The 13,008-nt window shown below is 38.5% G+C and overlaps 2 protein-coding genes across 2 annotated transcripts; one reads left to right on the forward strand and one right to left on the reverse strand.

Moving 5' to 3' along the window:
- The first annotated feature begins 369 nt into the window (after nucleotides 1-369).
- LOC105046462 (tubulin alpha-3 chain) lies at nucleotides 370-3,828 on the forward strand. Its single transcript, XM_010925059.4, has 5 exons — nucleotides 370-658; nucleotides 1,375-1,589; nucleotides 1,688-1,887; nucleotides 2,732-3,240; nucleotides 3,342-3,828. The coding sequence occupies exons 1-5, from the start codon at nucleotides 546-548 to the stop codon at nucleotides 3,655-3,657; spliced, it is 1,353 nt and encodes a 450-aa protein (XP_010923361.1). The 5' UTR covers nucleotides 370-545; the 3' UTR covers nucleotides 3,658-3,828.
- Nucleotides 3,829-7,907: 4,079 nt separating this feature from the next.
- On the reverse strand, nucleotides 7,908-9,273 carry LOC105046461 (ethylene-responsive transcription factor ERN1-like). Its single transcript, XM_010925057.4, has one exon. It carries the CDS (start codon nucleotides 9,135-9,137, stop codon nucleotides 8,316-8,318), a length of 822 nt encoding a protein of 273 aa, XP_010923359.1. The 5' UTR covers nucleotides 9,138-9,273; the 3' UTR covers nucleotides 7,908-8,315.
- Between the last annotated feature and the right edge of the window lie 3,735 nt (nucleotides 9,274-13,008).

Genomic DNA, 13,008 nt, shown 5'->3' on the forward strand with positions numbered 1-13,008 from the left:
GTCGTGTGCTGGGTGATCCAACGGCTGATTCACGCTAAGGAAGGTGAATCCTTCTTTCGCGTAAAAGATACAGTCAGAACGAGAGTGGCATTCTCGTAATTTTGCGAAGAAAAGTGGGGTGACAGCTCCCCGCCAGAATGGCACTCATCAATTTCCGCATATTACCCCCATAAAAAACCAAAAGGCGCATCATGTGACTTGAAAAGATTCTGGGCATAAGGGCAGTGTGGTCTTTTCATGACGGACGGTGGGCCGACTTTGTCGACGAGGAGGAGGACAGCCGTCCACCGTCCGAACGCGATGGGGCCCAGTTACGGACTCTAAAGCAATAATGAAATCCGGTTAATATAAGCGGGCCGGAGTTCTTTTGACCTTTCTCGTTGTTTCCTTCTTTAAAAATCCTCTCCGACCGAAACAAAGTTCTCATCGGCCACATTTCTTCATCTTTCTCTCTTTTTATCGATCTCGCTGGTGGGGAGACAGAGAGGAGAATCTAGGGTTCGGGTTTGTGAGATCTCGGGAGGAGGAGGAGGGGAAGGGTAGAGATGAGGGAGATTATTAGCATCCACATTGGGCAGGCGGGGATTCAGGTGGGGAATGCTTGCTGGGAGCTCTACTGCCTCGAGCATGGCATCCAGCCAGATGGAATTATGCCCAGGTTTATTTTGTGTGGAAATTTCTTCTATTTCTCCTTTAAATTTCTCTTCTTTATGGTTCTGTGCTTTGGTTGTGTTTAATTTGCTTCGATCGCGATCTACTCCAATGGATCTAATGAAGAGTTGAAAAGGCCAATTTTGGATTGATATAAGGCTCAAAACTCTCCTCTCTCTTTTTTTTTCTTTGTTTTTTTTTTTGCGCCGGGGGTAACATTTTCCTGATCTTTTACCATCAATTTCGGGGCTTTTATTTATATTTATTTAGCAATGAGAGAACGGTCGGTCCTTTAATTACTCGAAGCTAGCTGAGAAATATGTTATTAAATTCGTCTGTTTTCGGAATGTTGCCAATGTCTTCGGTTTCTGAATTGAATGAGATGCCATTCTGCCTATTTTTAGCAATGAGAGAACGGTCGCCAATGTCTTCGGTTTCTGAATATGAGATGCCATTCTGCCTATTTTTAGCGGTTATTGTTGATTTCCTCTACTGGGAATTTGGTTCTGGATGTGATATTGAAAGATTATTATGATCTATCGCCCAAAGGAGGCTTTTTTATTGATATAATAAATAGCAGCGCAGACGTACAACAATTTCGCCACTATCTAATTAGAGTTGAAAAAAAAAAGATTTTGGTGGTCATGGATAGGGTGGAAGTGTATTAAGTTTTGCTATTAGTGAATGATTTGAAGATGCTCTGAGCTTGGATATTCCCTACAGTGATACTTCAGTAGGAGTTGCACACGATGCCTTCAATACCTTCTTCAGCGAGACTGGAGCCGGCAAGCATGTGCCCAGGGCCATATTTGTGGATTTGGAGCCCACCGTGATCGATGAAGTTAGGACCGGGACTTATCGCCAACTCTTTCATCCGGAGCAGCTCATTTCTGGGAAGGAGGATGCTGCTAATAACTTTGCCCGAGGGCACTACACAGGTAGAATATATATGCTTGGTAATCTTTTAGTTGCTATTAGAACAAAGTCTTGTTCTTTTCTTAATTCTGGCTTCTGTCGATTTGTCTATGAGCTGCAGTGGGGAAGGAAATCGTGGATCTCTGCCTCGATCGTGTCAGGAAATTGGCAGACAACTGCACTGGCTTGCAAGGTTTTCTAGTTTTCAGTGCTGTTGGTGGTGGCACTGGGTCTGGTTTGGGTTCCTTGCTGTTGGAGCGTTTGTCTGTAGATTATGGGAAGAAGTCAAAGCTTGGCTTCACCATCTATCCTTCCCCACAGGTAATAATATATGGTTTGAACTCTCTAGCTGTTGATTTCTCATCAAATATTTGAACTGTCATGTGAGCTTCTTTATGATGTGGTTGAGGAGCTTGTGCTGTTCATCCTGATGTTCTTCTTTGTCGGTGATCATTTGTTATGCATCCTCTGAGGCTTTATAACTCCATAATTTTGTGAGAGTCTGTGATGGTGAAAGACTCGCTTGAGGAGAGCTTATTAATGGCATGTTAGTGACTTCGAGGCATTTCATTAGCTGTTGAAGTACATGAGCAAATCAGGAAACAGATTTCCAAATGTCTACCATTATTTCACAAATGCACTTTTGGTTTTTCGAAATTGACTGTTGAACATTTGATGCTTAATATATTACCAAATCAGAAACATACTGTCAAAGTTGTTTTTTTTTTTTTTCCCTTTTCTTTTCAATTAGTAAAATATCTGGGGAGGTAAGATTTTTCAGTTATAACATATTGTAGATTAATAGGTATAACAAATAATTTAAAATATTTTATCTGTAGCTGTCAGAGCTTTAGTGTCATATGGGAAAACATGCTGCCAAACTGAAACCCTCCAAATTCTGAGTTGTCTTTTGATCAGCTTTGCTAGTTGCCAATGGCAGACCTACAAAATTACTATATTTATTAGTTTAGGTTAAAATGTATGCCCGTGGACATGCATATACCTGCACTCGGGACCATTTATAGGCGTGCAGTAATGCACGAGGATGTGTGGGTATGGGAAGTAGGGCCATTGTGGCAGTAGCTACTGCCCATTGGGTTGGTGGTCGTTGCTAATTGCTATCATCACCTTCGCCGCTTCTTACTGTAGTCCTTTTTGACTGAAGGTTTCTACAGCAGTCGTCGAGCCATATAACAGTGTCCTCTCCACCCATTCCTTGCTGGAACACACAGATGTTGCAGTTCTTTTGGACAATGAAGCCATTTACGACATCTGCCGCAGGTCTCTGGATATTGAAAGGCCCACTTACACCAACTTGAACCGTCTGATATCACAGATCATATCCTCCTTGACAACTTCTTTGAGGTTTGATGGAGCCATTAACGTTGATATAACTGAGTTCCAGACCAATCTTGTACCCTATCCCCGGATCCATTTCATGCTATCCTCATACGCCCCCGTTATCTCTGCTGAGAAAGCATATCATGAGCAGCTTTCAGTGCCTGAGATCACAAATGCTGTGTTTGAACCTTCAAGCATGATGGCAAAATGTGACCCTAGGCATGGAAAGTACATGGCCTGTTGCTTGATGTACCGTGGAGATGTCGTACCCAAGGACGTCAACGCTGCTGTAGCAACAATTAAAACCAAGAGAACCGTCCAATTTGTCGATTGGTGAGTTCCCACTATTACATTCCCTTTTCCTCTTGCTGATCTGTTTTGCAAGATTCAACTACATGGGCTAATGGAATTGACTGCATTGTTCTGCTGTCAAGGTGCCCAACCGGGTTCAAGTGTGGAATCAACTATCAGCCACCATCGGTCGTTCCAGGAGGTGATTTAGCCAAGGTGCAGCGAGCTGTTTGCATGATTAGCAACAACACCGCAGTGGCTGAGGTGTTTTCGCGGATCGACCACAAATTTGACCTCATGTATGCCAAGCGTGCTTTTGTTCACTGGTATGTTGGAGAAGGGATGGAAGAAGGGGAGTTTTCTGAAGCCCGAGAGGATCTGGCTGCCCTTGAGAAGGACTACGAGGAAGTTGGAGCAGAGGGCGCGGATGATGATCTGGATGAGGGAGAGGATTACTGATTTGCTGGTATCATTGATCAGGGAGTGGTTGTTGTGGTTTTAATCTCTATCCTTTGCTGTTTGTGCATTATACTCTTGTTTGACACGATTAATATGGTGTCTTGCTCGTGTTGTGCTGTCTCTTTATTTTTGGAGTTACCCTTTGGCCATTAATATTGCTCGGTTATTTCAGATTCAACAGTGTCATTAGATATGCTCTGTTTTTTTCTTTTCACATCATTCTGATCTGGGACTTGGTTGTTGCTGAGACCTGGGGATTACCGGGTCTAAATCAGATAATTGATTGCGGAGAGGGAAATTGAAGTTTAGTTTGAATTTGGGCAAATGCAACGTAATTGCCAACAAACAAGAGAGCAAGAAAGAGGAAAAAAAATACAAGAGTGAAAAGAATTAAGCTTCAACTCTCATTGAGATTTTAAGCAATAGCTCCTATTCTTTGTTCGGGCAGTGCATGTTTAATCAGTAAATTTCTCCTTGAGGAAAGATATCTGGAAAGCCAATTGGATTTGGCTCAGTCCGCTTCTTGAAACATTATTCATGAGTTACATGTTATGGTCAGAAGTTGGTCATCTTGGAGATGAAAAAAAATGACAGCAAAAACAATCTTGAAGCTGAACGAAGTCCAGTGAAAGGGTTGACTGACAGGCTAAAGTCAGTGCAATTTTCCACAAATAACCAGCCAGTCTTCATTTTCCCTAGTGGAGTTCTGAAAGGTGAAAATTAATTTTTATTGGACAAATAAACACTTTAGAAATCTACTCTGCTCAGAGAGTGTAGATATAGCGAATCTCTGGATTATTGATCAAGTGGTGTCTTGGAGACAATCCTAAGATGTCATGCTGGGAGTGCCAGAATCGTTTGACAACGGAACAATGAACCATGTTGATCTCTTGGTGAAGCAGTTTCTAATCTTCGAACATCCAACCTTCTATGAAGGGAAGAGAGGTGCAAGCACTAGGTTGTAATCCTATTTGAAAAATCATGTGACAAAAAGCTTTTCGAGCTTTGATAAATGAAACCTTCACTTGATTTTTTTCATACTTAACAGGCCATACTTAATGGATTGGCAAGTCATGCATGATGGTTGTAATAATGCTTAATCTCCCTTTATCATCTTGTTAAGAAGAATATCTACTGACCCTGAAAAAGACTTAAAACTCAGACTAGAGTGCAGAGAGGATGTACGTATCTGGAACCTCAGGCCCATTTGGGCCTACTTATCTGTATCTTGGGCTGAGATTGTGACTTTGTGGGTCGGAAAACTTTTGGATACGCTGGACCTGGAGCTAACCTCCTGATATCCCTAGATAGTGGTGGTCATAGTCGCAATGCTTAACCGTTTGTTTAATTTGATTCAACTTGTTGTAGGTCAGGTTCCATTACCTATATAATAAGATGATTAGGTTTAGATTTGGATTTTTAATCCGTTTAGTAAACAATTTTGAATTTGGATTTTTTTTATCTATCTTGTATCTCATAAAACCCGACCTGATTGCCACCTTTACACTAGTTGAAAATCATCTAAGGCCCACCCAATGTGATAAGAAAGGTGAGATAGAAAAAGGGTGAATATGGTAGATCCTATCAAGCAAGTCATTTAACTCACAAACGCCAAAATTTCTAAGAAATTAATAGCAGTTGATGACCATAGTGATAAAGGACCACTTACCATAAAAATGATGCATCTTTTGTAGCTTACGGACTTCTAAATCCAAGTTTGGAGCATCTGGTGTTATTCTATTACCTAGTGGAGCCCCTAGTGTTAATAGCAGATGGCTGTGGAAGGCTCAACATCATAACGCTTTGGTTGGAAGAAAAGAACAAGGGAGAAAAAAAAAAAGTGAGAGAGAAAGTTATTACTTTTTTTTTATTGAAAATTTTTTTATAAAAAAAAAAAAAGAAATGGAGGAAATACAAATCTTCTCAAATTTACAATTTTTTTTTCCTCCAAATCGAGTGGAATTGGAGAGAAAGAAATTGAGAGTAAGCGAACCTTTTATAATTTCCATCTTACCCCTTTAATAATAAAGAATAAAATTAATATTATATTTCAATCATAAGACTTATTTCATACATCCTATCTATGCCTCCCATCCTATTGAGACTCCCGTAGATAGAAAAAATCAACGAAAACAAAAAGAAATATGAAAAAAATTAATTCCTTTTTTGAGTATGTTGGGTTCTTTTCAAAGGTATAATTGTAAAAGAATGTTATAATATTTCTTTTCTTCTTTGTTTCCAATCAAAAAGAGAAAAAATTATTTTCTTTTCTTTCTTTAAACTCTCAATCAAGAGAAAAGAGATATATTTACTCTCTTTTCTTCTTTTTTTTCCTTATTAATATTTTTTTTTCTTTTCCTTTCTTCCCTAAACTCTCAATCAAAGTGTAAGTTAGAGCGCAAGGGAATTCAACACATAACATAGTGGATGCCAAGGTAGAAAAGCACTTCATGCAAGGTTTTGTGCCTTGGTGCGAATCCAAGAGAAGCGGCTTTAATTGCAGAGGGCATCATTTCATGATTTTCTTATCTCGCACTCATATAAATTTCGAAGAGGAGGACCGGCCTTTTAGGAGAGGAGGACACCTATCATATTAACTTAGTTTATGTAGAGAATTTTCTTGTTGTTTTATACCACTTATATTTTAAAAGGAGTTTGAGTAGGGTTGGAAGAGTTTATGGAATTTAGAGTGGCTGCATTTAGGTTATCTCTAAAATTATGGTGAGAACTGTAAAAGGATGTCTTTTATCTATATGATACTTCTTCTTTTTCTTTTTCGCAAAACTTCTTTTTCTTCTTTTGTTACCCAAAATCTTACAAAGTTAAAAGAGGCATCTCTTCTTCTCTCAAGAAAAATTTTTAACTAAGGGCTTGTTTAGATGGTTGAGCTCAAAATCTCATGAAATTTGTCGGCTGGTCAGTACAACTATTAAAAATACTGAATTATAGGCTGAGCTTGGCCTATGTTTGTAATTATCCTAAAAAATATTTTGAGTGGGCTGACCTAAGTCTCATACAAAGAAAAAAATGATTTGAACTTATGGGAGAAAAAAAAAAAAAACCTCAACAGATTGAGGTCATTTTTTTTCCTCATGGGACTCAAGCTAACCCACTAAAAACATAATCCAAGATAGATAAAAATACAAACTTAGCTCAACCTATCATCCAATGCTTATAATGGTTGGACCATGAATCCCATAGGATTCTGGGTCCAATCATCCAAATAGTCCCTAAAATTGAGTTATAGACCTACAAGATGCTGGTTTCCACTTGAAGGTGAGGATAATTCCATTATTTGATGTTTATAAATATTTACTTCTAAAACTAGGGTTTTAAGAGTGCAAGAAAGAAATACCTAGAAATTTGCATCTTATTCACCTTCTAATTTAGCATGTTGAATGCATTTGAAGCAATCCTCCATCATTGTCTTTGAGTAAGTTACAAAAATCTTTTGAGATTAAGGATAAATTGCACTTATATCCAAGGATTTGAAAAACCAACACTAAGCACGTTGAGATTTATTTTTATCCAACTTTAGCCCATAACTTAATGGAACATTAGTCAAATTATTAATCTTAAATGGGATCCACTTATCACGGCAAAAGAATTCAAAAATGGCATACATAATCTTCCAATTACATAATAGCGATTCATCCTCCTCCCCACCCAAGAGCAAATTTGACTTTTCATGCGAGCTAAACTTAATTTAAATGATTGTAACTGTAGGTTGTACAAGCTATTAGGTGTAGGTGTAACAAACATAAATTTCAGAAAAATTTTTGTAATTTATTCTTAATCTTGTTACCCAAGACAATGGACATGAACATGTTCCTGGTGTGACAATATTCTCGGAGAATCATTGGTTGATAATTATTTCCGTACTTCCTCCTCCACATAAACATCCTTTTTAGTTGGCAATCATAATGATGTAGGTCTGAAGATCCTGTTGTTAAGTGTGAGTAGGATTTCAGTTGTTTGGCATTCGTACCAACTACCACTTCTTAGGACAGATCATCCATGTCTCATTTTATGTCATGCCCTCAACTACTCCATCATGTAGAAGCAATTCGTTATGATCTATATCTCTCCTCAGTAGCAGTTGACATGTGGGTCGACATTGCAAGTAACTCTTGCAACTCGCATCAAAAGCTAATACATTCAGCTTATAACAAACTGTACTGGATTTTATTAACAAAATATTGGGCTACACCATTAGTTTGAATTGATCTGTTCTCAATCATCTGAAAGACTAATTCCAGCAATCCATATTCCATTTATATGTCGGTTCACAAATCAAATATATGATCTAAGTTCTAAAATGACATTTGATCAGCTCTCAACCTGACATCAATCATCACCAATAAATAAATGAATAAAGAAATAGAAGGAACTAATTAATATGCTGACAAGCATTTACACCTAAATTTCTTTCTAAATGTATGAGATGAAAGGAAAAGAAGTTCCCAGCACAACTGAAGTTCCACATCAAAATGAATTCGGGTATTCGATTCTGAAAACTTTCTTTTGCGCATTACACCCCCTACTCACCATACATGTAAACCACAAAAAGTGTTTTCATAGAAAGAAAAACAAAAGAAAGAAACAAAAAGAAGAAGAAGAAGAAGAGAATTAGAAGAAGGTAGATGATGACCAAACCATCAAGTCCTGCAACTCAAGTGACAAATAGGGGGAAGGTCCCATAAAGAATCAGAGGGATCATGCACTGTGTCCAAGTACTCCTGGACTCCATTCATTGCATAAAGCGAAGCCGATATCTGCCTCTCCACCTTCATCCTATCAAACTCTGAGAAATCCGAGCTCCCATTAGGCAACTCAAATCCATCAAGCATAGGGAGGTGGTCGAATCCAGATTCAAACGCCCATGAATTATCTGATGGTGAAGAGCCCAAGTCAAGCTCTTCTGCACTGTTGCTAAAATATGGCCTATATACTTCATCACCTACTTGCTTTTCTTGTTTCTTATCATGATGACCAAGAGCAGAAGCACTGGTACTACTATTGCTCTCAGTAGTAGTGATGGTGCATGAACTAGTGCTAGAACTGACACTAGTGGTAGGAGTAGCAGTAGAATAGCTTGGAGAATTGTTGGTGGGTCGAGGATGAGATCCTGCAGCTTTGCTGAGCTTCTTGTGGTTGAGGAGGTTGCGAATCCTCGAGGCCAGCGGGGAGTCGGAGGAGAGGTGGGTGGTGAAGTTGGTGCGGGTGTTGGACCCTCGGAGGAGGCAGGCGGCCTCGTCGTAGGCTCGGGCCGCCTCCTCGGCGGTCTCGAAGGTCCCGAGCCACATCCTAATCTTTTGTGTGGTGTCCTTGATCTCTGCCACCCATCTCCCTGAAGGCCTTTGCCTGACACCAATGAACTTGGTGCTGCTGCCCTTGCTCCTCCCCTTGAACTTGGTAGGCTTGGAGATTGGGACTTGATGCTGCTGGTGCTGCCTTTGTTGCTGGAATTGGAGTTCCATGATTGATGATGTGGTTAATTAGTAGAAGAGTTTGGCTGTAGGGAGAGAGGGGAGGAGAAGGATTGAATTTAAGGGAAGCAGGGAGTATATCCAAGGGGAAGATAGTGGAGGGCTTGTTCTGACCTCTTTGTCCGATAGCATTTGGAATTTATGGAGCTCTAGGGTGACTGAGTTTCCAAGGAGACAATGATGCATTTAGTCATTTGGAGGTGTTTCTTTCAATGCCTTTTAGGAATGTTATGGTGGACATGTTCACAGCCTAGCTTGGCCTTCGTCAAACATGCAAGAGACTGAGTGTTATTTGACCCAACCAAGCAAACAAAACCAAAAATAAATAAATAAATATAGAAATTCTAAGGTCCGGTTAGAAGCATGACATGGAATGTACCTAAATTTTTTGATGATCCGTTAAAACTAGCTCAAAGACCTAATTAGGAGCATGGCATGCAATACAGATCATGTTTTGGTGGCCTATTCGAGGATGGCTTCTATAATGGTTGTAGCAATCCTTTCATGAAACAGCATGCATTCTGGTCTTAATTACTTGATGCTCTCTCTTTTCCTATGATTGTTCTCTTTCTCAATTTCTCAAGTAACATTTTTTTACATAGGCTTTCTTTTGTTACTTGAACTAAGGATGTGAACTAATCGCTCGGTGCATTTATTGCTTGATCAAATATGCCTGTAGGAAGGCTATCAGTATAGTCGATTGGATGGAATCTTATGCATTGGAGCATACTAATAGAATGGTATGAGTGTCTACATCAATGCTATCTCGCCGTCTTCATAATTCGACCATATCAGATGCTTATAGGTGTATCTACATTAGGGCTTTATAGTGTAACTGGTTTCAAAAGGAAAAAAAAAAAAAATTAACCAAGGATGAGCATTTGACACTAGAAATCAAGCACAAAAGTTAAATTGATTCATCAAAATGACATCCTAGTTGTAGATATTATAACCTAGATGGTATAGTAACTGTTGATTAATTGTAGTTGCATGAAGTTGTTTTTTTAGCTTTAACTTTGATCATTTTGATCAATTAGAACTCGATCCACATGTTAATTAGCCATCGCAACCATATGCAACCTCTGTCATAACTCGCATTATAGCTGTTAAAATGTTAATGTTTTGAACTTTCTAAATCTCAAATTAAAAACTAGATCAGAATTTAGGCAGTGGGTAGGCAAAGAACCCTTCAACTACGGCACTTGGATCTCGGATCAAAGCCTACACTCCATGGACAACTTCAAAACCCAGAACCATTTGATATCTTAATCAAATGGGGAAAAAAAAAAAATCTAATCAAATGTGTAGGCCTCTCCCTCTCTCTCTCTCTACTCGTGCTTGGTCAACCCGGAACAGGAACCAAGTCATGGAAGCACGATTAGTTGCCACCTGGCGACACGGGAGCGCTCGACGCTCCCCGACGACATGCATGCACCTAAGGGCGGTGGGGCCTGCATTCCTAAAGATTGAAGGACCGAAGAAGAATGGGGCAACCACTTTTGTCTCACGGTATCCAGGTGGACACCGCAATGACGGACGTTGCCGTTATGAATAACTCGTACCAACTGCCATGCGTTCAGGGTAGGTGTGGTTAAAAAAAAAAAAGAAGAAATGTTTACAATTAAAATAAATAATTTTTAATGAAAGGATAGGTTTTAATTTAATTAATCGTCTAGCATTTTGATATAAAAAAATATTTTTGTTTATTTTTAACTAAAAATATTTTTTAGGTAAGAATAAAAAATTCTAAACAGTGGGTTACATCAACTTTCTCTAAAATAAAGCTCTACCATCAAATCTTGATAGTGTGTTCCACCAAAAAAAGGTCTTGATATTATTTTTTTTAGATTTTCAATATAAATGATTGTATGAGATGATCAACAAACCTCTAATTCTTATTTAAGAAAGAAAGTAAACAAGTGTTAGGAAATTTTCGGATCTAAAAACTTTCCAGAATATTTAGGAGACATGATCATGTATGTTGTACTTGTTGATATCTCCCAACGAGTATCAAGATAACTAGCTTGTTAGGCTTAGCCATTCACATCAAAATAATAATAATAATAATCATCATCATCTTGATGATAAATAATTAAATTATTGATGAATAAGTTAATTATTCAGGACAAACCTAGAGAAGTTTTTGGTCAATAGAAAATTTATAAATAATCGGTGAAATTTTCAATAATTGAAAGAAGGTGGTGATATGGGTCACAACTCAAAACAGCTACCTGCAAGAAATATAAAACCAAATTTCTCAAATTAATGATTAAAAAGAAACAACAACCAGGAAGTTAACCTTGCATATCATAACGGATGCTGCCCATGCAATGGTGACGCTCAAATGGGCAGTGGGACGTCACCGTTGGGCATGTAGAGCAACTTGCGGCAGTTGTTACGAATCTATCGTGCACGCCTCGTTTGTTAGAACATGCCACCCTCTCCCATCATCGTGAGGGGGCCTTTGTTAATTGTCTCTTCGCCTTTTTAGACTATAATCGCCATTATTAAGAATAGCTTGACCTAATTATATATAATATTGTTTAGGGTGAGGTGGTTCCTGCTTGGTCTTCTTCAAGGCATGAACTAAATAGAAGAATAAGGCCCCATGCGTTGCTTTCATTGTGCCCTTGGTGTTTCTAATTCTATTCCTAGACTCATGTGAGTGGAATAAAGAAATTCCCCTTGGATTGTAGGCTAGAAGACCTTTTCTCCTTACCATGTTGAGTTTTCAATTTTGTCCTAATGGGCGCCCATAAATAAATGTGTTGTCTTCAATAGCGCCAATCTTGGGATAGAGTCTATAGATGAATCCTAGCTCTCTCAGCATCAATTGTTTACTTTAAGCCCAATTAGAAGAAAGAAAGCATACTGAAATAGTAATTAACCTTGATCATGGATTTGCTTTAATAGTTCATGTTCTGAAAATAGTATCATTAATTCTGCCATGCTTATTTCAGCAAGCCTGGTAAATATATATATGCTACCAACACGCACCAAAAGCTCCAAGCAAACCAAACTGATAAAAAAAAGTCAGATGATGGTATGATCACATCCTATTCACCATCTTATTTGTTTTTAAGGAAAATTCGAACATTTACTATGTCGTTTTATTAGATGGTGATTGGTGTTACTTAGAATCATATATAGGAAGCCATCAGCCGAAGAAATTCTCAAATTATAAATGTCATGAGTTTATGAAACTGATATATAATTAACAAGAATTTTATATATACCTGGCGAATAACTAGAATAGATCCATCGAGAAGATAATCAAAATGAAGAATTAATGCGGAGTACTATATATGTTGGTTCGAGAATCCAAAGTAGAAAGAAATGCACCATAAACGATCCACATAATATGGACTATTCAGGCCTATCGGGTCGATCAAGCATTAATTCTCATAACAGTCAGAGCGGCGAATCTCTCGAATATAATCTCAAGAGAATATTTGGTTGGAGAGAATAAAGATTTTGAATTGAAATAGAAATGGATGACTTTCATTCCAATCATTTGATAAGAAGGAGTCCCATTCCGATTCCGATTTCGATTTCGAGATGGAATGGGAATGAGTCAATCTATATATAACTCAATCCCTACTCTCCTCTATAGATTTAATTTTTCATTCTAATTTTGATTCTGATTTCGATTTCGATTCTGATCACGAACCAAACGCTTTGAAGGATTTGGCCATTCCGATTCCGATTCTAGGCCATTCCGATTCTGATTCGAAGCCATTCCGATTCTTATTTCCATTGTGATTCCGGTTACAAACCAAATGCCCCCTAAAAACTTCCTTGCAGTTGCTAGCATCAATCCTGATGTGTTGCCAGAATACTTCCTTGTTAGATATGATGCGAA

The sequence above is a fragment of the Elaeis guineensis genome, chromosome 6, assembly GCF_000442705.2.
Source record: "Elaeis guineensis isolate ETL-2024a chromosome 6, EG11, whole genome shotgun sequence".
Classification (NCBI taxonomy): Eukaryota; Viridiplantae; Streptophyta; class Magnoliopsida; order Arecales; family Arecaceae; genus Elaeis; species Elaeis guineensis.